This window comes from Panthera onca, chromosome A2 (genome assembly GCF_046562875.1).
Source record: "Panthera onca isolate mPanOnc1 chromosome A2, mPanOnc1 haplotype 2, whole genome shotgun sequence".
NCBI classification, from domain to species: Eukaryota; Metazoa; Chordata; class Mammalia; order Carnivora; family Felidae; genus Panthera; species Panthera onca.
The window spans coordinates 101,519,524-101,545,876 of record NC_138340.1 but is presented as its reverse complement, the minus strand read 5'-3'; the positions used below and the strand labels follow the sequence as shown (position 1 = coordinate 101,545,876).

The window sequence follows — 26,353 nt, the reverse complement described above, 5'->3', positions numbered from 1 at the left end:
ACTTTAGGGGATTCTTCCTTTCTAGTTGCCTCCACTTACACTACCAAGGAAGAGAAAGTAAACCTTTTGTATACTTGAACAATGCAGAACTAAAGCCTATCTCTAAGACTACTGGCTTAAAAAAATTCCCTTGGAGTGATAAGGATACCAAGGCCATTTTCATTTTTTATCTTCACCTCTTGGAATTATCCAAAATCCAGCCCATGAAGCTTCCTCTCTAACCCTCAGGTCCATCCACCTACCTCTTGGTTTCCTGTGTGAGGACCTCTTCTTCTATGAGTGAATTATACAGAAAACAGTTCTAGTGCATGGGACTGCACACTCATTTAAGAGCATTTTTAGGTTCACAGCAAAACTGAGAGAAAGTTGCAGAGATTTCCCATATACCCCTCATGCCCCACACGCACAGCCATCCCCCACCAGAGTGGTACATTTGTCACAACTGATTAACCTACATCGATCCATCATCATCACCCAGAGTCCACAGTTTACATTTGAGCTCACTCTTGGCAGTGTGCATTGTATGGATGTGGACAAACGTGTGACACGTATGCCACCATTATACTATCATGCTGGGTATTTTCACTGTCCTAAAAATCCTCTGTGTTCTACCTCTTCATTCCTCTCCTTATCCCCTAAACCCTGGCAACCACTGATCTTTTTACTTTCTCCTTTTTGGCCTTTTCCAGAATGTCGTATCGTTGGGATCGTATGGTAGGGTCACATTTTCAGAGTGGCTTCTTTCACTCAGTAATGTATATTTAAGGTTCGTCCATGTCTTTTCACAGCTTTATGGCACATTTCTTCTTAGTGCTCAGTAATACAGTTGTCTGGATGCACCACACTTACTCATCCACCTACGGAAGGACACCTTGGCTGCTTCCAAGTTTTGGGAATTATGAATAAAGCTGCATAGATGTTATCTATGTCCAGGTTTTTGTATGGACAAAAGTTTGCAACTCCTTTGGGTAAATACCAAGGAGCACAAATGCTGGACGGTGTGAAAAAGCTACATTCAGTTTTGTAAGAAACTGCCGAACTGTCTTCCAAAGCAGCTGTAGTGTATCACATTCCCACCAGCAATGAATGGAAGTTCCCATTGCTCTGCATCCCGGCCAGCATCTGGTATTATCAGTGTCCTGGATTTTGGCCATTCTAATAGGTGTGTTTTAATTTGCATTTCTCTGATGACAAATGATGAGAAGCCATCTTTTCATATGCTTGTTTGCCATATTTCTTGGTGAAGTATCTATTAAGGTCTCTGGCCCATTTTTTAATCAGGTTGTTTGTTTTCTTGTTGTTGAGCTTTAAAAGTTCTTTGTATATTCTGGGTAATGGTCCCTTATAGATGTGAACACTGGAGAATTTTATAATAGGCTTTATTCACAAACTAGCAAGGGCAAATTAGCTCCTAGCAAGAAAGTACTTTTTTCAATATGCAAGAGCCCAAAGCTACTTCCACAACAACCCACAAAACCAAAAAAAACCCCAAAAAACAAAAAACCTAAGTACTTGAAAAAATTCTCATGATCTTATTTAAAACTTAAGTAAAACTTTTTTTTTTTTTTTAAAGTAAGCTCTTCACCCAGTGTGGGGCTTGAACTCATGACCCCAATATCAAGAGTTTCATGTTCCACCAACTAAGCCAGACAGGCACCTCTTATGCAAAAGTTAAAAATCTATGTTTTATACAGTTAAATCTTTGGTCTTGGAATTTAATGTAGTTTATAATCAATATTGGAAATATCATTACTGACTGCTAACTATCTTACAACACTTAAAGAGATGATCCTTAGTATTAAAGTACAGACCAAAATGGTAAGACATGAAATTAAATTACATGAATCAATTACATTAGTCATTGTTGTGATTACAGATCAATTTTAAGTTATAAAAAGTTTTAAAAGACAATTTACAAACCCTTCATTATTTATAAATATAACTACTAATAAAAAAATGTTTAAGCTTCTAAAAAGCTTTTATTAAAAAAAATTTTTTTAAGATTTATTTTTATTTTTGGACAGAGAGAGCGAGCGAGCATGAGTGGGGGGCTCGGCAAAAGGAGAAGGAGCCAGGAGGGGAAGAAAGAGAGAATATCTTAAGAAGGCTCCAGGCTCAACACAGAGCCCAAGGCAGGGCTCAATCCCACAATCTTGGGATCATGACCTGAGCTGAAATAAAGAGTTATGAAGCATTAAAAATGAGCACAGGGATGCCCGGGGTGGCTCAGTTGGTTAAGTGTCTAACTCTTGATTATTTATTTATGTATTTATTGAGAGGGAGGGAGGGAGGGAGGGAGGGAGGGAGGGAGAGAGAGAGAGAGAGAGAGAGAGAGAGAACGAGTGAGCGAGCTCGCACACATGAGCAGAAAAAGGGGCAGAGAGAGGGAGAGACAGAATCCCAAGCAGGCTCCATGCTGCCAGGGCAGAGCCCAACATGGAGCTCAAACTCACCAACCATGAGATCATGACCTGAGCTGAGATCAAGAGTGGGATGCTTAACCCACTGAGCCACCTGGGTGCCCCTGACTCTTGAGTGCACATGCCTTTCTCATTCTCTCTCTCACAAAATAAATAAAGACTAAAAAAAAAATGCCTTTAAAAAAATTAAATTAAAATGAGCAGAAAAAAGATAATGATTCTACTATTGTTATCCCTTTGTTCTTCTGATAATAGTATACAGGTATAAAGTTTCATAACTAGACACAAATATATATAGTTGTTTCACTTGTTAACAAATACCATAGAAAAGAAAGAGTTCTGCTGAAAAAGCTTTAGGAATTCAGTGATTGCAGCAGTTACATGCTCAATTTTTTTTTTTTTTTAATCACACTTCAACTATATAGCAAGTTATGTGTTCATCAGGTTAGACCAGTTTCAAAGTGTGGTCTGTGGACAAGCAGCACCTGTGTCATCTGGGATATTAGAGATGCAGATTCTCAGGGTCAATCCCAGAATTACTAAATCTGGAATTCTTAGATACAGTTTAGCAATCTACGTTTTAACAAGCTCTCCAGATGATTCTGATGCAAACTGAAGTTTGAAAACCACTATTAGACTAAGGAAATAAAAATGAATAATAGATTTTTCACTCAAGGTGCCTGCTGACCATATATCCACTCATTTTCCTTGTAGGCTAATATCCATTAACAAGTATAATATCAATTTGCATATAATTACATCTTTGGAAATTACCATACACTAATGTAAATACCATTTGGAGCCATGTAGAAAGTTATATTGAAAGGGAGAAATTTTTCTTTAGTGAGGAACATTAAGCAATAGTCCCTAGCAAAGGATTAACGTGCCTGCGTATTTAAGCAAAGTGTACAAAATCTATATCTAATTAGGCCGCAGTGTGCTCAACACACAATTGAATGAAAATCTGTGAAGTAATGGTTTGTGATTTTCCAGATTAGTAAACAGGGAACTTATTCAGAAGAGTTAAGAAGCTGTATTTCTTAAGGTTACGGTAAGGGGGAGGGAGAGTGTTAGCCAACTGCAATTTCTGAAAACAGGAAATACCACAGAAATTAATTATTGCAGGTGTGCTACACATGATAAAATGAAATAATCTGCCATACTCTGTAAGAAATGCTAATTTGAGAAAAAGCAATGATAAGTGTGCCGACAACCTTAACAATATTCACAGTAATTCTATTTCTAAGAATTAACCTGAGATGTACCCCCAGAGATGCAATGGAAATAAATTAAATGTCTATTAGTAGGGAAATGAAAAATTGTGGTATATTCTCACAATGTGACAACCACTGCACATGGATGACAATCCCACTTCAGTAAGCAAATACACACAAACAGAAAAGCGCTAGAAAGAGATATTTCAAACTATAAATAGTAGTGAGGATTCTAGATTATGCTATTGTAAATCCATAATTTTTTTCAGCTGAATGAGAATAAAAATCGGGGAAAAAAAGACTTAAAATCATGTTTAGGAACATTGAATGGAATGGGAAAATGCTATGACTTATTAAAAAGGTTACAAAATACTACCTATGTGAATTCTATTTTTAAAAGCCTTTATTTTTACTTATTTTTTAAATGTAAATAATAAAAATATAGAAAGATACATATCAAATAAGAAATGGCTATGTCTGGATGTTAGGCATATAGGCAACTAATTAAGTGGTTTTTTGGTATTTTCTAAATTTTCTACAATGATGACTATTTTCAAAATTTACAACAGGATTTTTTAAAAAATAATACTAAGATAGCTCTGCTATATGACCGGTAAGTGTGCACACACCTACACTAAGGAAGCCCTCCTAACTTCAGACACAAATGTCAAATCTATTTTGGGAGACAGACTACACATTACATTAAGTTAGAATGTTAGTAGGGGCGCCTGGGTGGCTCAGTCGGTTGAGCGTCCGACTTCAGCTCAGGTCACGATCTCTCAGTCTGTGGGTTTGAGCCCCGCATCAGGCTCTGGGCTGACAGCTCAGAGCCTGGAGTCTGCTTCAGATTCTGTGTCTCCCTCTCTCTCTGCCCCTCCCCTGCTCAGGCTCTGTCTCTCTGTCAAAAATAAATAAAAACATTAAAAAAAAAATTAACTTTATAAAAAAAAAAAGAATGTTAGTATACATTACATAAAATATTTTTCAGGTTTCTTTTGACTAGGAGGGTTAGGGTTTTCTCCAGACTATAAGGGACCCAGACTCCGGACTACATATAGATCACCAACTACTGGCTATGGAAATGGAGTTGGTGATTTTAAATTTCTTTTTTAAGTTTATTTATTTTGAGAGAGAAAGCACAAGCAGAGTAGGGGCAGAGAGAGAGGGGAGACACACAGTCAGCACAGAGCCCGATGTGGGGCTCAACTCACGAACAGTGAGATCATGACCTGAGCCAAAATCAAGAGTCAGACACTTCAACCACTAAGCCACCCAGGTGCCCCTGGAGTTGGAGATTTTAGAAAAGCAGGAACGGGGCGCCTGGGTGGCTCAGTCGGTTAGGCGGCCGACTTTGGCTCAGGTCACGATCTCGTGGTCCGTGAGTTCGAGCCCCGCGTCGGGCTCTGTGCTGACAGCTCAGAGCCTGGAGCCTGTTTCGGATTCTGTGTCTCCCTCTCTCTCTGCCCCTCCCCTGTTCATGCTCTGTCTCTCTCTGTCTCAAAAATAAATAAACATTAAAAAAAAAAATTAAAAAAAAAAAAAAAAAGAAAAGCAGGAACATTTAAGTGTTTAGAGTAACTGAAAACTGAAGGTCATTGAAATGTCAAACACTCAGAAATACTAGTGGGAAGTTATTGATGAGAATACTGATAGGAAGTTATAATTCAGTTCAGGTATGCCTTCATGGTACACTTTAATTATGTGAAGGCAAAAGTATCTAAAAATGTTCTCCTGATAAAGTTAAACACAGAGCTACCATATGATCCAGCAACTCTCAGAGAAATCAAAGTATGTGTCCACACAAAATCTTGCGCACAAATTGTCACAGCAGTACATCAACTCATGAATGTATAAATAAATTCGAGTCTATACCCTAGAATATTAGTTAGCAATAAAAAAGAATGAAGTACTGATACATGTTACAAGATGAATGAACCTGACAGATAGCATACTAAGTAATAGCCAGACACAAAAGGCCACAAATTGCATGCGTCCATTTATTTGAACTGTTCAGAACATACAAATCTACAGAGGCAGAGAGTAGATTCATGGGTGCCTACCACTGAGAGAAAGAGGATTGGGGACAAACAGTAACTGCTAACGAGTACAGCGCTTTCTTTTTGGAGCGCTGAAAATATTGTAAAATTGATTACAGCAACGGTTGCACAACCCTCAATATATGAAGAACCACTGAACTGTACACTTTTAAATATATGAACCATACGGTATGTAAGTTATATCTCAATAAAACTGTTACTAAAATTTTTTAGGTAAATGAGGCAATTATAAATCAATCATTTTTCAATTAAAAAAAGCCATGTACTGCTGAACCTGAAACTCACAAGGATTGTTTGCACCTTCTTGAAAATAACTGGTATTTTCTGTCATGCTTTTCTTGACAAGTTTCAAGTCACAAAGAGGCACTAGTCAAGTAATACAATAGAAGAGGCCAGGAGGCACTGCACATTAATAACCCATCCAGTTAGGTTCCTTAAGTCACGTGGAGAACATGTAACACAAAAATTAAAGATGCAATGTAAAATAAAGTATACATTAAAAATATTATTCTCGGGGCACCTGGGTAGCTCTGTCAGTTAAGCATCCTACTCTTGATTTCAGCTCAGGTTATGATCTCACAGTCATGAGACTGCGCTCCATGTCAGGTTCAGTAGGAAGAATGGAGCCTGCTTGGGATTCTCTCCCCTCGCTGCCCCTCCCCAACCCATGCGCACCCACTTTCTCTCTCTCTCAAAATAAATAAAATAAAAACTTAAAAAGATATACTATTCTCTGGCTTTTTAGAGAAACAGTTACTAATAGGCTACTGACATACAACCAGCTTGAGATAGTTATGTGAGGAATTAAAAGTATGAACAATATTCAATTTATTACTTGGAATGTACACTTAATAATACCCTTTCTGACAAGTTCTATCACTACTATTGGAATAGATTTAAAATCAAATGAGGAGATCTAATTTTCAGTTTTTAGACATTATTAGAATGTATTCTATGGTATTACCATCTTTTAAGTTACAATTTACCTTGGTTGCTGGGTTTCAAAAAATTAATTCCACATGTAAAAAAGTGAAAGCGATTTACTTTTTTAAAAAGAGCATTTCCAAACCCTTTTAACAATCACACTGGAATATAACTGCCTCTGAATTATCCAAGAGATAAATTACCTTTGTTGTTTCTTGATAGCATTTTAAAAAATCTCTCATACCTGAGAGAAAATCAGCAATATAGGTGACTAGGAGATATCTTCCCAAAATATTTCCACACGATTCCAAAGTCATTAAAAAACTAACAGTGCTCAACTGGTAGCATAAGACACCTAAGTGATGAGGAATGGAGGAGTTTCCTCAACAATGTAACTCCCCTTTCCCATACTTGGACCCTTCACAGATGTGAAGTGCCATTTCTTACTTGTAAGACTACACAGTAGGCAATGACAGCTACTTAGGACTGAATTACCAGGAATTATTTACTGAGTTTCAGGCCCCTACCATGCTGTGGAGTTATCTGTATAATTTCTACTCCATTTCCTACCAACTCAGACTTAATGCCCATAATCGCATAATCAATTGTTGATGTTAGTAATAGTGACTTTCTCTGTCCACTTAATTCAGTATCATTGTATTTAAGCCTGATGATAGTAAAATATTATAGATTCTAAACCAAAGGCAACTAACATTTACAAATATCCACCATGTCCTAGATACTGTGCTAGCAAGCTTAACATGGATTATTTTATGTAATCCTCATTGCAACAGTTATCTCCCCAAAATAGTTATCCCCCCAAAGCTATGAGAATTCCAACAGCAATGGGAACTGTTTTCACTTGGTTTATACTCATGTTTCCTATCAATGTCATATATCTTATTCCAATAATTCATTTATACAAAGTAGTTATTAATAAGTGGACAGGCAGATTACTTTCTCATACTATGCACTAAACTATGATTTAATTCTTAAATTCTTAAAGCTTAATATAACTAACAGATGTCTAAGTAAATGGTAATTGTTTATTACTGTTACAGCATTTTTAACAGAAAATTGATGGGTTAAAAGATATAAAAGGATGAGAACCAATGTAAGCCAAGATGAGAGAAGAAGAGGGCTGTTCCAAATAAATATAAACTACTTCACAATTTTACCTAGAGCTAAATTAGGAGTAAAGGCATGGGGGAAAAGACTAAGGAAAGCAGGTATTTTGCTACCTGTTAAATGTTTGTGGTAATGGGAGGAAACCCAAGTACAGGGGTATGGGGAAGGCTCTTTACTAAATTCTTTTACTTTTGAATCAAATGAATATATTACTTATTAAAAATTAGTAAGTACAATTTTGAGTTTCTGGTAATTTTAGTGATAGTATTTGAACTTTATGAATAAAATATTAAATATCTTAGCCACGGGTTTAACTTTTTCATCAGTACAGCTGAGTGTATTCCTTTGGTAACAAAAACTATTACTCCCTAAATTAGGAACATGACTACTTTCGTGTGGACTGTTGAACTCCAGGATTATACGATCCTCTCTCTGAATGTGCTAATAGCTGAAAGAGAAAGTAAAGGTGATCCTCAACAGGAAGGAATCTTTATACATTTACTCAACAGCCAGTTAGGGACCCGCTCAATAAAAGAAACAATGTAGGTCCCTGGAATGCAATGTAAGAGGCCAAGATGGCCAAGTCTTCAGACTTGTTTCCATTTCCAGAAAAGCCTCTCACTCTCCAAAATTGTTCCATCAACTGCTGCTTCTTAAACAAACTTGCTTAATAAGGGCACAGGAAACCCAAACAGCTGTTAGTAAGCATGACTTTTGGTCAGGAAATGAGTTTTTGATCAGAGTATAAAACTGAAAGTTCTCTTTCAGATCTATTACTATTTGAGGTATAATATCCACTCCTTTGATTAAAGTCCTCCTCAGTCAAGCTCTGTTCACAAAGGGAGGAAAAGGATCGATTTTTTAAAATGTCATTTAAATAGCAAAAAATTTATGTATTTGAGTTCAGAATTGTTGACTTTATCAAATGTAGCTAAAGCCAAATGCTAAGTACTTATTCCTGAACAGTTTCTTAAAAATAAATAAAAATAAATAAATTTCTAGAGAAAGATGCTGGCATAGAGGTAGGATCATAAAACCATACACTCAAACTTAATGAAATTAAGAAAAATAAATAAATATGCTATTTTATATACTTCCCGGCATGTTCAAACGTTTCATCCTCCAAATTTTAAAATTAATTTTATTATTTTAATGTTTATTTATTTTTGAGAGAGAAAGACAGCACGTGGAAGAATCCCAAGCAGGCTCCACGCTGTCAGTGAGAAGCTCAACACAGACCGATGAACGATGAGATCATGACCTGAGCTGAAATCAAGAGTTGACCGCTTAAATGACTCAGCCACCCAGGTGCCCCTGAAAATTAATTTTAAACAATAAAATGCCAAAGAAAAACATCATCTGAAAAATAAAAGCAGAGTATGCAGAATTTCACTTAAGATCTAACCATCCCACGTACTACCCCTCAAAGAATGTAAAAATTAAGTAAGAGCAATTCTAAAGTTGCCTCCGATACTAAATTTGGAGGGAAAATGAATGGGGGGGGGGTAGATAGGTAGTCAAAGTGGAAAGATTTACATACAGAAAAGCTATTTTCACCTCAATTGCCCATCAAATTTTTAAAAACTGCCAAGCTCACCACACCATTTTTCCCTAATAGGGAACAAGTGATGGGATGGATGACTCCAAAATAAATGAATGGATAGATAAATAAGTAAATAGCACAAAGCTAATTATTTCCAGCAATAAGCAAGATTTGCCAGAACAGAAAGACAAAAGACAAAAACAAACTAAGAAATAAAAACCATGGGAAAGAGGTGAAAGAAAAGAGGAAGAAATTTCCTTTTGAAGTTTCCCTTTCCAGCAGTGAATCCACAGTACCATGGCAACTATCCAAACATTCACCTTTCTCCCTCTCTGCTAGTTAATGTAAATAATAATAGCAAGTATTTATTGACACTTAATGTATTGGTCACTATTCTTAGCATTTCAAATGCATTAACTCAATTTAACCCTTATGATAATCCTATGAAGTATACTATTCCATTAACAAATGAGAAAACCCAGACATAGAGGTAAAGTAATTTGCCCAGAATTAGAAAGTTGGATAATGCTAGGGTGAAGATTCAAAACCAGTCTTGATTCCAGAACCAGAGCTCCTGACCAATGGAAAACAAAAATAAAACAGAGTTTTCAATATTAATTTATATCATAAAAAAGACTAAATTCAGAGGAAAAATATTAATCAAGACAGAGTATCCCACAATAATAATCAATACTAACCAAAAGGAAGATACAATGGACATAAATCTTTATACATCTATATTCTTAAGATATATAAGCAATAACCACTGGAAACATACATTGACAGAAATTTTAATTCAGTAACTGCCAGCTTATGATGGAACAAACAGACATAAATCAAAGGGGCTATATGGAAGCTGAATAATATAATAACACTGAATATGTAATGAATTCTGTACCTAAAAGTAAAGACTATACCTCATTTTCAAATACTCACAGAGCATTAAAAGAAACAAACACGATCTTAACATTAGGCCACAAAGAAAATTTCACCCAAGTTTTCAAAGACGTATAATTCTATACTCTAAATGTAATAAAACTAGAAATTAAATTTTTACTAGGAAAAGCAACTTTAACCATTTAGAAATTAAAAACAAAACAAAAAGCTCTCATATACTAAACAGGATATCAAAACTGAAACTACATAGTTATCTCGCAAAATATAAATAATGGAAACATTATATACTAACCAAAGCTGAGCTCAGAGGATAAATCTTGACATAAAAATCACTTGTATTACTGAATAAGAAATAATACCACAAATACAAAAATTAAGCATTTATCTCTAGAATCTAGGGAAAAAAATACACTCCAGGAAGGCAGAAAAAAGTGCAATGATCGAGTAAAGTCAGAGGGCAATGAACTAGAAAAAAGAAAAACAGGAAAATAAATTCAACACCTTAACATCTTTTTTGTGCTATATAACCTAATAAATTTAATCACTCAAAACACAGATATACAGTATTATAAGTGAGAAAAGAAAACTACAGATTTACAAGAAATTAAAAGAATTATACAAGAATATTTTGTGCAACTATGCAAATACACTTGAAAAGTGGGATGAAATGGATTATATTCAAATGAAAATACCAAACAAAAGAAATAGAAACTAAAACCAAGAACCACTGGAAAAAAATTAAGATTTTACTAAAAGAGTTACCATCTAAAAACATACTAGTCTAGTTAGCTTCATAGGTAAAATTTTTTCAGACCCAAGTAACAGGTAATTGGGATGATATTTTCACCATTGTTCCAGAGCACAAAGGAAGGAAATCTTACAAAATCTTTTCATGAAGCAAGTATAACACTAAGGATTACATGATGAAAAAGAAAAAAATTTCAGACCCCATTTCTGAATTTTGAAACAAATATAATATTAACAAATGCTTTATTTGCCACTGTATTATTTTTAAAAGAGAATTCCATACATAGCATTTATTCCAGAAATGTAATCATGACCAATTATTAAGTAATCTATTAAAGAAATTCACTATATTATAGGTTGAGTCAAAACAACATATTCATTTCAATGATGAATGGTATTTCACATCTGAAAAAATCACTTCTGATTTAAGAAGAAAAACAATTAGTAAAATAATTATGCTTGATGCTGCTCTTGTCAGAGTGAAAAGCACCAGCTCTGTTTTTAAGTTTATTGAGATCTGACATACAGTATTATATTAGCTTAAGGTGTACAACCTAATAATTCAGTACTTGTATACGCTGTGAAATGATCACCACAATAAGTCTAGATAACATTGTTACTACTCATAATTATGGAAATTTTTTCTTGTAATGAGAACTTTTAAGATTTTCTTTCTTGGCAACTTTTTTTTAATGTTTATTCATTTTTGAGAGAGACTAAATGCACACGCAGGGGAGGGGCAAAGGAGATGGGGCACAGATTCCAAAGCAGGTTCCAGGCTCTGAGCTGTCAGTACAGAGCCCAATGCAAGGCTAGAACTCACAAACCGTGAGATCATGACCAGAGCCAAAGTCAGATGTTTGACTGAGCCACCCAGACACCCCTCCTGGCAAATTTTAAGTACGCCATACAAGATTATTAGCTACAGTTGCCATGCTATACATTACATCCCTAGACAAATTATTTATTTTATAATTAGAAGTTTGTACCTTTTGACTCCCTTCACCCATTTAGCCCACCCCCTAACTCCCAGCAACCATCAATCTATTCTTTGTTACCTATGAGCTTATTTTTCTTAAGATTCCACATGTAAGTGAGATCTTATTTGATATTTGTCTTTGATTTATTTCACTGAAGTAAAATGTCTTCAAGGTCAATTTATGTTGCTGTAAATGGCTGGATTTCATGTTTTTATGGCTGAATAATATTCCATTGCATACACATACCATAACTTCTTTATCTACTCATCTGTTGGTGAACACTTAGGCTGCTTTCATACCTCAGTTATTGTAAATAATGCTCTAATGAACATGGGGGTACATGTATCTTTTTGGGTTAGTGTTTTTGTCTTCTTTGGATAAATACCCAGAAGTGGAATTACTGGATCATGTGGTAATTCTATTTTTAATTTTTTGAAGAAACTCCATACCGTCTTCCATGGTGGCTGCAACAATCTACTTTCTCACCAGCAATGCACAATTATTTACTTTTTTCCCCATCCTGGCTAACTCTGGTTTTTTGATAACAGTTATTTGTATAAATATGAGGTGCTATCTCACTGTGGTTTTGATTACATTTCCCTGATCATTAGTGATGCTGAGCATCTTTTCATTTTCCTTCTGGCCATCTAAATATCTTCTCTGGAAACATGTGGATTCAGATCTTCTGTCCATTTTTTAATTGGATTGTTTGTTCTTTTGCTATTGAGCTACAGCACTTCTTTGATATTCTGGATATAATTTGCAAATATTTTCTCCTATTTAGTAGGAGGCCTTTTCATTTTATTGTTTCCTTTGCTGTGCAGAAGTTTTTTAGTCTGATGTAGCCCTACTTATTTACTTTTTCTTTTGTTGCCTTTGCTTTTAATGTCAAATACAAAAAATCATCACCAAGACCCACATAAAGGAGCTTACCACCTAGGTTTTCTTCTAGAATTTTTATGGTTTCAGGTCTTACATTCAAGTCGCTGATCCATTTTGAATTAAATTTTGTGTATGGTGTATGATAGTGGTCCTGTTTTGCCAGCATCATTTATTGAAAAGACTTGTCCCTTCTCAACTGTATATTCCTTGCTCCTTTGTGATAAACTAATTGACCATATATGCATGGGTTTATTTCTTGGCTCTCTATTCTGTTCCATTGACCTATGTGTTTGTTTTTACACCAATACCATACTGTTTCGATTACTATAGCTTTGTAATATAGTTTTAAATCAGAGTATGATGTCTCAAGCTTTCTTGTTATCAAGATGCTTTGGCTATTCAGGGTCTTTTGTGGTTCAATACAAATTTTAGGATTATTTGTTTTGTTTCTGTGAAAAATGTCATTGGAATTTTGACAGGGATTATACTGAATCTGTAGATTACTTGGGGTAGCATGAACATTTTAACAATATTAATTCTTCCAATACATGAGCATGGAATATATTTCTATTTGTTTGTATCTTCTTCAGTTTCTTTAGTCAATATCTTATATAGTTTTCATGTGCCAGTTTTTTACCTCCTTGGTTAAATTATTTCCTAGGTATTTTATTCTTTTTGATGCAATTTTAATGTTTATTTTTGAGACACACACACACACACACACACACGCGCGCGCGCACGCACACACACACACACACACAGTGTAAGCTGGGGAGGGGCAGAGAGAGAGAGACACAGAATCTGAAGCACGCTCCAGGCTCTGAGCTGTCAGCACAGAGCCCAACATGGAGCTCACACTCACGGACCCCAAGATCATGACCTGAACCGAAGTTGGACACTTAACCGACTGAGCCACCCAGACGCCCCTGATGCAATTTTAAATGGGACTTTCTTAGTATCTCTTTCTGATATATTAGTGTAAAGAAACACAACAGATTTCTGTATGTTGATCTTGTATCATGCAACTTCATACTGAATTCATTAGTTCTATCAGCCTTCTGACCAAGTTTTCAGTGTCTTCTGTATAGAGCATCATGTCATCTGCAAATAGTGACAGTTTTACTTCTTCCTCTCCAATGTGGAAGCCTTTTATTTCTTTTTTATTTCTCTATTTTCTTTATTTCTTATTGCCTTACTGCTGTGGCTAACTAAGATGTCCAGTATATGTTGAATAAAAGTGGTGAGAGTGGGCATGTTTATCTTGTTCCTGATGTTAGAGAAAAAGCTTTCAGTTTTTCACCATTGAGTATGATGTTAGTTATGGGCTTGTCACACATGGCCTTTATTATGTTGAGATACATTCTCTCTATACTCGCTTAGTTGAAAGTTTTTTTCACAGATGAACGCTGAATTCTGACCAATGCTTTTTCTGCATCTATTGAGATGATCATATCATTTTTATCCTTCATTTTGTTAATGTGATGTATCACACTGAACAATTTTGCAAATGTTGAACCAACCTTGCTTCCTGGAATAAATCCCACTGATCATGGTGTATGATCCTTTTAATGTACTATTGAATTAGGTTTGTTAATATTTTGTTGAGGTGTTTTGCATCTAAATTAATCAGGGATACGAGCTTATAATTTTCTTTTTTTGTGGTGGCCTTGTCTGGTTTTAGTACGCCAGGTCTCTTCCAGCCTCTTCCTATAATAAGTTTCATGGCCAAACTTAACGTTAAGTGGGCAGAGAAGTAAAATCCTACAATGTGCCATGGAGAGAAAATGTGTATATTTGTGAAGAGAATGTGTATATTTGCTACCATACTTGGGAACTCAGAAGAAACATGCTTTATTATTGCTCTATACTGTTTTTATTGTTTGAACCCTTTATGGAAAGTGTATGTACTACTTTCTCATTTAAAAACATGCTCACGCTCAGAATTGTAAATCCGTCTGAGATGAAGCTTTAGATAACATGGTAAAAACTGAGAATATACTACTGATTACTGTAACTTTAACTGTAGGTTCAATTTTGGGAGTTGGTAATAAATTTTTGTTTAAAAAAGGGTTGTATCTGCAAGGCTGATATATTAAAGTAATATTAAATTCCACAAAAGGTTTTTAGTTTTTATTTCTATTAAGCTACACAGACTATTCTAATAAGCTGGCAATGATCCATTTCCTCATTAGCCTTAAATATGTGAAGTGGTCTCTTTCAGTCCTCAGTGTAAATATGTGATTCTGCAAATTTGGTCTGCTATTTCAATTTATAGAAAAGGAAACTGAAGTTTGGACCACACAACGGTTAATTCAGTGGCCATGATTATTCTCCCAACATTTTAAAAGACTCAAACTTAAAGTTTACTGAAAATAACTGCCTCGTGAGCACTAAAAAAGACAACATTTAGATTCTCTGTGTAACATTTTGCTATATTTGCTTCATATATCTACCTATCCATCAACTGATCTTATTTTTGATTCATTTCAAAGTAAGCTGCAGACAGCAGTACATTTCACTCCTGAACATCTGATTAGAGTTCAATATTTGTTTAGGCTCTATATTTTTAAAGTTCTATGGTAAAACACACAAATGTATACTTGTGTAAGTTCTGAAAAATGCATTCACTCATATAACCAAAACCTCTATCAAGATATACAAATCTTCCATCATCCCACAAGGTTCTCTCATACTGGGCCTTAATTTGAACACACGATGCATCTCCAAAGTCCACAGTGATTTTCACAACACTATGCTACACTTTTGAAAAGGCCCAATGTGTAACTATATTAAATATTGAGAATTTTATTCCTAACCCTCAATAATTAAGGTAGCTGAAATATGGAAATGTGAAAGAAAAAAATCCTAGAGACACCCTCCACCAAAACCAGACAGCCTAGATAGCAATATCTGTAGCAAGCGACTGTACCACCTTCTCTCCACTAACTTACCCTAAATAAACAAAATCTTCTATTTGCATCGCTCAGAGTTCAAGAGTTAATCCAGAAAGAATGGATATGACAATAAAAAAATAAAAACAAAAACAAAAAACATCTCACATGTTCATCTCTTGTACCTTCAATTAAACCAACAGAGGCTTGGGGGCAAGACCATTTCTTATGCTTCTAAAGTAAACACTGGGTTAAGTCTATATGCTTCAGGGGTTACTATGAGAAACAGTGGAGAACTGAAGAAAAAGCAAAAGCTTTGGAATCAGCCAAATCTGAGTTCAAATTTCTTTATTTTTATTAGCTATATAACCAAGTACAAATTACTTAACTTCCCCATGCCTCAGTATCTCATCTGTAAAGTGAGGCCTATGTTTTACCTTCCTTTCAATGTTGTTTCTCAAATAAATGACCTACATAGAGACCCAGTCAGACCTCTGTCCTGGACCTCGAGTTTTAGGAGGAACTACTCTGGCCCTCTTCTACCCACACCCCTCCCCAAAGGTGAAGAGATCATGGGTCCAAAAGGACATACACACCATGAGCCCACACCTCTACCACGGACTAAGCTCTGGGTAACCTAGACCCAGGAATTCCTTGCCTAAACAGAGCAGCCTGGCTTCTAAGTTGTGAAAGAACCTATTCCCTGGGTCTCACTTCCTGAAGGAGTACGAACAAAGCATGGATGTGAGAACTGGGGCATTGAAACATATGTGTGAAGCCCCCTCTCAGAGAATAGAATGGTGTGTAGGGTAGGAAGAGATATGAGTTTAGGCTCAGAAGATGGGGTGGGATCAGAGCATGCAGACACATCCTGGCATGTAGGTCTGAAGAATCCAGGATTTCTTAGTTCCAACTTGACATTCAAGATCCATGTGAAGGTTTATTTGCCAAAGTGGAAGGACAAAATATATCTTATATAACAGTTTGTTATACACATATGGTATGTGGGTCTTCATTTATATTTGCTCCAAACCATGCAAATGTTGCAAATGGGCCTATCTGTATCCACTACTAATAACCTACCATGGGTACTGACATTCACTTTCATATATTGTCATGTATAGTTACATAACATTATCATGAGTTAGGTTTCACTAACCTTGTCACACAGATAAAGAAACAGACAAGCTTAAGAAGCATACCCAGAGCCCTCTTTTCTATCTCCATCTAGTTTTCTTCTTAATTCTGGAATATCTGAGTTTCCTCCTCTATAACTTCAATACTAAACTCTCCAAGATAATGTGCCCATAATCCTTAACTTTAGTCCTTATTCTCCATGACCTCTCTCTTTGGCACCTGATGGTGTTAACAATTCTTCCTTAGAACATCTTTCCCTTTGGCTCCTAAGGCTAGACTACTGCAGTTCTTCTCTTAGCTTTTGCTCTTTACCTGGCTCCTCTGTTTCTGGATACCGTCTGCATAAAGCATATACTCAATAAAAAGTAGCATTTTTTAACACCTAAAAAGAAAAGCTGCCATCTTTAAATACCATGCCAGTTACTCCACTAGGTGAAACACACAAACACACTATTCCATTTATTCTAACAGCACCATAAAACTGCAGCTCAGAATGATTGACGAATTAATCTATATTCGACGCCTGGCTCCAACACTTCCTACCTTTATGATCCTGAGTAAGTCCCTTAGCTTCTCAGAGTCTCTGCTTCCCCATCTGTGTCATCTTACATTGTTCTTGTGAGAACTAAATGAAACTCGGGATGTAAGAAATGCAGCACATGATCTACAGTCAGCAAATGTTAATCCCCTCCTCTTCTTGTTGCTTCCAGGTAAATATATTAGTTTTTTCTCTTTCCCTGTGTGCATTTCCAAAGATGAAGTCCTTGGTCTCTTGATCTTCTTTCTTTATATACCATGTCTACACTTTATCACACTTGTGAACCCTACTCTTCCAAAAAGATGGTCTTGAATTATCTGTGTCCAATTCTAAGTGTCCAGACCCACATCTCTGAGTTCTGCTAGTTATTTCTACTTGAGAAGCCCATTGTCTACCACATCAAACTGATCCTTTTCCTCATAAAGCAAAGAATGGAAAGCAAAAGACTATATTGCGAAGACAAAGCTGATAAGATGGATAATAAAGAAGCTAATTTCATGGTTTCAAGCTTCTCTGAGAAAATTATAAGCACTGAGAAGATTCTCACAGATCATGTCCAAATTTCCTCCCTTTTCCTTCAGACATGAAACTCAAATACTTCCATTTCCCTAACCTAGAAAGCTTCGAATCTTCTCATTCCTTTGAATCCTCTAACATTTAAATGCTCCATTCATCAAACATCTAATTATATACTATCTTCTATTACTGATTTTCATGAATTTACATCTTATCTTCCTAACTATGCTGTAAGTTCTTTAAGGCCAGCAACCGTCTCTTATACTTTTAATATTCTTCAAAATGCTGATTGACGACTATTATGAAGAAATGGTCAAGAACTCAGAAATCATAAAGTAAGATGTTTTCATATTTTTCCCTGACTTGGAAGGAAAAGCTTCTCAAATCAAAAGTTTGGGGAACCTTCCATAAGCAGAAAAAGTGTGACAAACAGTAAACGTTCTATTTAGATATCAAGGTATCAAGGTTTCTAGTCTTCGGTTTTAAACAAACAAACAGGGACACCTGGGTGGCTCAGTTGGTCGAGCATCGGATTTCAGCTCAGGTCATGATCTCCTAATTTGTGGGTTCGAGGCCCGTGTCGGGCTCTGTGCTGACAGCTCACAGCCTGGAGCCTGCTTTGGATTCTGTGTCTCCCTCTCTCTCTTTTCCCCTCCCCTGCTCATGCTCTGTCTCTCTCTCAAAAATAAGCAAACATTAAAAAAAAATTAAACAAAATCCTATAACATGAATTTCCTTAGCCATGTGCTAGTACTTTATAAATTACTTCCAAAAATTGTGTAAACTTTTCTTCAAAAAGTATTTATATTTTCTAATATACTTACTAGTTATGTTAATTTCTGTTAAGCAATTCTTAAAACTCTAAGTCTCAAAAACCATGTAATATAAACTGATATGCTCTTTATTAAATTTTGAATAATTTTAAAACTTTTAAAACCGAAATGACAATAAACCATTAGTCTAAAGCTTATTAAAAGAAATGGCTTCCTTCTTTGGTTGAATATATTTCAAATTTGGAAAAATTTGATGAAATTACATTTTCTTTATTGTGATCAAAACAGAACTACAGGGTAATAAAACTGATTTTGATTTGCTCATTTTACCTGAGTAGCTTTATCTTTCATGCATGAAGGGTAATGAACATGAGGATCCCGTGGCCACTGTCCTGTGAGATAAGGTCCTGTTATCGTATCCAAAGAAGAGGTTCGCCTTATTGTACTAGAGGTTCGAACTTGCTGAGCTTTTGGCCTGTCCACTATAAAAAGTGAAAAAAAATTAGATTAGTCACTGATAAATTATGTAAAATTTAAACTTCATAGTCTGTAGAATGTCACCCTGCCAAGTTTCCTTATGATACATATTTACCCTAACAGCTCTTTCATATATGACCTGATGAAGTTTGTAGACCCTCTCCAAAGGAAAATACATTCACATATTAAATCTTGCATATATTTCCAGGGCTGTCAGATGCTTGTTCACCCATTCAGAGACCTATTCTAAAATCTACCCATCATCTTCACTGCCATTACTTTAATTAAGACTCTATCATGTCTCCCCTGGACTGCCAGTTTCTTCACTGCTATCTCTGCATCTATCTCAATTGGGCTACATCCCAACACCACTAAAACAAACAAACAAACAACCAAACAAACGAAAAACACTTCCATGGTTAATTACTATCTTAAAGTTAAAGCCTGTATTTTTTACAATTTGGCTCCCATATACCTCGGTGCTTAATGTCTTGCTACTCCACTATAAATCCATGCTAACTACAAAGTGCCAAATGAACTAACTGCAGTTTCCCAAATGTACAACACTCCCTTCTCTGCCCCTATACATTCTACTACTTCCTGAGCAGACAACCCTCTCCTTTTCTGTTCCCCTGACAAACTCTTATCTCCAAAAGCAGCTCAGGTGTCACACCAACTCTGTGAAACCTTCCCCAAGGCTTTTCTTTCTCCATCTCTACCCTTGGTTTCAGATATATGTGACCCCCTCTGCTTGCATGGAACTGTAAGTTTGTCTTTCTCCCCCACCAGGACATAAGTTTAGTCTCTACAGACTGAAAAGGAATCAATGCTCAATACTACTTAAATCAACTTATTCATAGCTACACAAAAATAACATGTATAAAGAACCTCATATTGTAATTCAATTTCCTCATTTATGTATGAAGAATCTGGCCCAGAGGGATAAAACAGAATTGTCCAATGAAAGAGAACTGCCAACAGGAGCCAGAGGTAAAAAGGAAGCAAGATCTCCAGACATTCTACACAGTTTAGTCAATCTACTCTAACAACCTACTTCCTTCCATTTGGGTACTGTAAGTACTGCTTTTCAAAATTAAAATGATCATAATGAACTCTACAGTTTCTTAACAAAGAAATTATAGTCTTTCCATATACACATCCCCAATAATTTACCACCGACGTGCTTTCTATAATAAAATCCATCCAATTACAAGCTCCAAAGCTCAGAGTCTCATCCAGGGTTACAGCTCCCATGGAACTAAAATGCCTTGCACATTAACAACAATTAAGGAACATTTGTTTTGAATACTGTCCTTCCACTCACTATCTTCCTGAAGCCAGAATATACAGGGTTTTTTTGTTGCTTTGTTTTTTTTATCAGAAAACAAAACACTGTATACTTTGGTGTTATCATATTATTTACATATCTTAAAACTGCAGTTTTGATTTTTTTTTTCTTTAACCTTAGAATGTTACAAAAGATAAGAAAATTACCAAATTTCCTCCTCATCTTTATTACTTAGTCTAATTTCATTTCACCATGGGCAGAGAATCTAGGATACCTACTATTTCTATCTACTCTTTGGAATTATCTGAAATTTTCTTTGTGACCAAAAACATGGCCAATTTTTATAAATATCTCATGAGTCATGAAGAAGATATATTTTCTGTTTTCAGAATATAGGTCTTTATTAGTCTTGTACCTCAACTGAAATAAAAATACAGAATATAGGAATAATATAATTATCATCTGGATCTGTCACAAATTTAGAGAAGAACTCTAAAATTTCTAAACTTCTTTTGAGATCTAATAATTCTCTTTATTGCCATTTTTTATCATTTACATTTTAGTTCTGTGTAAACTGACACATACTGATCCATGATAGCAGTACTATGGCTTACATACTTCACCATTATGATCTGTTCCATATATCACGTTTTAAACTCTGTCAAATTAAACATTCACATTGTGACCCCTTTTGCTATTATAATTTTCCTGATATCCCTACTCTTGAATTTTCAATTTCTTTCAATCATTCTGTTTACGCATGTGTCCTATACTCAGTATATAACGAAGCTTTTTGGAAAAAAAACTTTGCAGTAAGCCTTCTTCTAGAAGATAATTTTATCCCATTTACATTATTGCTATAGTAAATTTAACTTGTCATGTAACTTTCTTCTTCCTATTTGTAATGCTTTCTTGCTACTTGTCCTGTTTCACTGTTTTGTTTTTTTTCTTCTCTCTTACCTCTTCCCCCATCACAACTAATACCTATGTAGACTGTGTTTGGTACTAGAAGTTATTTATATTAATTCCTTCAAGTATTTTTTTTCTGGCTATAAAAGCAATACCCACAAATTTTAACAACTTTGGGAAAAGGAGAAAATATGTCTCTCATAATCTAATTTATAACAATTTGTTTAAAATTTTTAAAAGTTATTTTATATTCCCTCCACCAGGAAGAGGGACACAAGAGACACAAGAGACAAAAAAGATTGTCGCTTAAAAAAGAACCAACATTTATAGCAGTCCACCACTAAATACAAAAAGTCCTGCATAAAGGTCAGCCGTAGCCAGAAAATGAAGAACCACTACATGTGGAAAACTTGTGCCTAAACTTACACTGCTCCGAACTATTAAAATGTCATATATACGCTACTTACAACTATTAAAACTCCTCCTAACTTGGAAAATAAACCATAGGGACCATTTTTATGTTTTATAATGAAGAAGCGGTATAAATGAGCTTCTTGATCTATATATTTCAATCTATATCAAATAACTCTTGCTATATATTTTATCACTGGACCTTTGCCTATCACTCTGAAAAGATCACATGCTCTCCACGTAATGTCCATTCTCTAGGATTAGTGACTTTGTCAGAACTGCGGTCTTCAAGCTATTTTGACTAAATACTCTTATAGGTAAGCATGGAACAACATCTGTAGTTATTCATTTATAAATGGGATATGTACTATATTACTAATACGTTAAGCATTATAAAACTGATAAAACAAACACATGATATGGAAGAAAAGTAAAAATACACATGTGTGAAAAAAAAAACAGACGTTATGATGTTTTCCTGTATCTCAAAAGATGGCCTTATTACTTTAATGGACCTGAAACTGGGTGCTAGTCTCATTGTACAGATTGGCCACTTAGCTCTAATTTTACAAGATTATCCTACTGCTTAATGATGTTCAGAATGTGTAGACAAGCACCAGACATTACCACCACCAAAACAAACAAAAAGATCTGCCTTAAACAGAGAAAACAAGTTAGGACAACGCAGTGTCTATATCTTGTTACAAAATTAATTCTACCAATCATCATTTAAAAAAAAATTAAAGTATATGAGGCATATATTCTTGATAGGTCCTATCTCAAACATATTCTTTATTTTTTCATGTTTGTTTATTTATTGGGGGGGGCGGGGAGGGAAAGAGAGAGAGGAAGAGAGAAGATCCCAAGTAGGCTCTGTGCTGTCAGCAGAGATCTCACAAACCATGAGATCATGACCTGAGCCAAAATCAAGAGTTGGGTGCTCAAATGACTGAGCCACCCAGGTACTCCCAAACACTCTTTAAAATAAAGATTCTCACCAGTGCTCACAACCAGGAAAATTTAAAAGATAGGGAATTATTAATTTCCAAATTATTTCAAGTGTAAAAATCAGATTAGGTTTGAAAATTGGCAAGGACAGTACTCTTCCAGGATATGATTAGCCATAATAACTGAATCTATCAAATATCACTAAAGCCCTAGACTTAACAAAAGGTTTGTTAAAAACAATGTAATTCTATTTCTTTTTTTTTTTTTTCTTTTTTTTTTTTTACGTTTATTTATTTTTGAGACAGAGAGAGACAGAGCATGAAAGGGGAGGGTCAGAGAGAGAGGGAGACACAGAATCTGAAGTAGGCTCCAGGCTCTGAGCTGTCAGCACAGAGCCCGACGCGGGGCTCGAACTCACGGACCGCGAGATCATGACCTGAGCCGAAGTCGGCCGCTCAACCGACTGAGCCACCCAGGCGCCCCGATGTAATTCTATTTCAACAAGATGACTTGTTACCATTATCCAAATTATCATGGCAATTAGCATATATATATATATATATATATATATATATAATAAATTTTCAAATTTATCTGAGAGAGGACAGAGAGAGAGCTCACACAAGCACACAGAGAGGGAGGGAGAGGGAGAGAGAGAGGGAGAGAGAGAATCCCAAGCAGGTTCTGCACAGTCAGCCCAGAGCCCAACATGGGGCTCGATCCCACAAACCATGAGATGATGACCTGAGCCAAAATCAAGTGCTGGATGCTTAACTGACTGAGCCACCCAAGTGCCCTGGAAATGAATTAGTTTTTAACTGCCTCAACATCTAAGCCTCGATGCTCACCAATTTTTATTTATTTAATTCATGGTGTTATCTCCTATCAACTCAGGTTTTACAATCCAGTGCAATACGGAAAATCAACACTGGCTTTGCATTACTTATATGTTCAATACAATAAATTGTCTATGCCATGGTTACAGCTGTGATTAGAATATGTGGTTTTGAATTGAGTGATCACAATTATTTCTCTAATTATTACAAAATTACCTCAATTCAAGTAGATCAAGAGGACACCCTATGAGCTAGAAACATACATTAGTAGAGTCAGTCTTTGAATTAATTTATAAGAGTTTAACTTAATAGAATTGCTAAAATAAATATTCAATTATATTTATGTAAGGTATGAAAGAAAATCAATTAAATAAATACTTAGTATCATTACTTAAGGAAAAAAACAGGCATCAGGAAAACAGTACCTTCATAAGTGGTGAAACCAGGTAATCATTATTACTAAATAAAACTTGCTAAATGTCTGCCATATGGAAAGCACTGTTACATGTACCAAGGGAAATTGCAAAACAAGTTTCAGATTCTCTTCAAGGAGTTTATATCGTGGTTAGGGGTAGACATGATACATATAATTAAACTATAATATAAAGCAGTATATGTATGGCAAAAGCACACCAAAGGAGAGGAAGGGAAAGAAAGCAAAAAAAAAAAAAAAAAAAAAATTAGGCAGCAGATATTAAGAATGCTGCTCTCCAACTACACAAAAGGAGTAGTAAGAGTCTTTGCCATGCTACTTTACCAGTCCTGCTGCTAATACCCTTACTTAAATAGTTGAGGGTAAAACACAACTAACTCCAGCAAAAAAATACGATGGTTAGGGAAAAAAAAAAAAAAAAAATCACACCTATTTCCAGTACTATCATTCTATTAGAATCAGAAAATGACTGTTAATAGCAACAGTCTGTAACAAGTCGTCCTCATTACATTCATCTAAACGTTGTTCTTTCCTGCCCCTCTTCACCTCCTTGAATAGGAAGCCACATGGCAACAGCAGTTGGTAGGCCTGGGTCTCCTGAGTACCTACTGAGAACTATACAAAATACTTCTTGCTCTCTAACAACCAACTGGAAATTCAACTTTAGAGTAATAATAATAAAATAGGCTTAAATGCATGAAGCTACGTATTAGATAACCCTGAATTTGAATAGCAAACTAGCACTGTTCAAAACAGTTAAAACATGCCTGATATCTAACTGCCAGAGCAATGCAGTATGATGTTAAATTAATTAATTTGTTCCCAACAATGTTTACTTCAGTGGCAGTGATTGAAGATTGACTAGTCAGTTTGGAAATCTCATGCCTTAAGAAGCTAACCTGCAGTGGAAAATAAAGTTAAATACAACTTCTGCAAGCTAAAAAAGAAAAAAAAAGTTACTGAATATTGGAAACTTAAAGAACTATAGCTCCAGAATAATATGAAACAAGCCACCAACCACATCTTCCAAACTAACCTTATCAGGTGACAAAGATGATACAGTACTTTTGAGTGCCATAATGTAGCCATACAGAATGCAAACCAACACAAATAAAAAAGTACTCATATTTTTTCTTGGACCATTAACACACTCCAACCTATTTCATACTATGTTCACCCTACTACAAAAGCAAGTAACTGTGTTTAGCTCTCAATTAATGATTATTAGCCAAAGCTTTCCATCTACACTTCGTGATTACATGAAGCACATCCAAACTTAAAGAAAGCATTTAACAATTTATTTAAAACTTCTTGAAAAAGAGCTATTACTCCTTCAACTATTGTGTAATGCCTAAAATTCCATGAAACTTAGCCATTATAACGCCACCAGAATGAACTGCTTCTTTATTCAAAATCCATCACTGATTACCATTGTAAAGCATCTTCCAGCCATTCAATTGAGCAAAATGCTTAAGACAACTAAGTACTAATACCACTTTTCCAGTTCTTTGTATCACAGAACTTGTAACTAGTTTTCAAAATGTCACATTACAATGTTAGCCAATAGTACCAAAACAAACATGTATAATATTTTGTCTTGAATTTAAGCTCCTGAAGTGTGTAAAAACATTTTATCCTACCAGAGTTGTAGTGAAAATAATCATGTTTATCATTTAACTTTGCTAACATTAGAAATGAAAACAGCCAATGGGGCTCCTGGGTGGCTCAGTCGGTTGGGCGGCCGACTTCGGCTCAGGTTATGACCTCGCGGTCCGTGGGTTCGAGCCCCGCGTCAGGCTCTGTGAGGACAGCTCGGAGCCTGGAGCCTGTTTCGGATTCTGTGTCTCCCTCTCTCTGACCCTCCCCGTTCATGCTCTGTCTCTCTCTGTCTCAAAAATAAATAAACGTTAAAAAAAAAAATTAAAAAAAAAAATAAATGAAAACAGCCATTAAGTCACATAATGTGTTGGTGTGTGTCTGTGTATGCCTTAAATTACCTAGTATTGATTAGAACAATGTTAAAGAATGCTTTAAAAAAAAAAAAATTGAGAATGCTTTTTTGCCACTACAGTGTTAACACCTGGGTATGTCTGAGAAGTAAAAGAAACAGCTTTCTAGTATTTCACTTAGAAATGAGATCTTAGGCAATCCTAGAACAGAAAGACACAAGGCTCTCAGGCAATTCAATGGTGGACTAAGCAATGGAACTCAAGGATGGGATCCTGTGTGGCTTTCTTACAAGGATCACCAGGCAGCTTGTTAAAAACGCAAGTTACCAGGCCAGACTCCAAGAGATTCTAATTAAGAAATTATACAGGGGAACCAGGTATCAACACATTTTTAAACCAAACCAGACTGATTCAGATGCTTCATAAGGTTTGGAAAACACTGAGGTCCTAAAGCA

The 26,353-nt window shown here is 35.6% G+C and overlaps 1 protein-coding gene across 1 annotated transcript in view; it reads right to left on the bottom strand.

The window, feature by feature from the left end:
• GLCCI1 (glucocorticoid induced 1) overlaps window positions 1-26,353 on the bottom strand; it is a 105,045-nt gene that overhangs the window by 52,895 nt on the left and 25,797 nt on the right. The window contains exon 2 of the mRNA XM_060633871.3: window positions 18,978-19,129. Coding sequence (XP_060489854.3) covers window positions 18,978-19,129 — 152 coding nt within the window. The remainder of the gene's footprint in view (window positions 1-18,977; window positions 19,130-26,353) is intronic.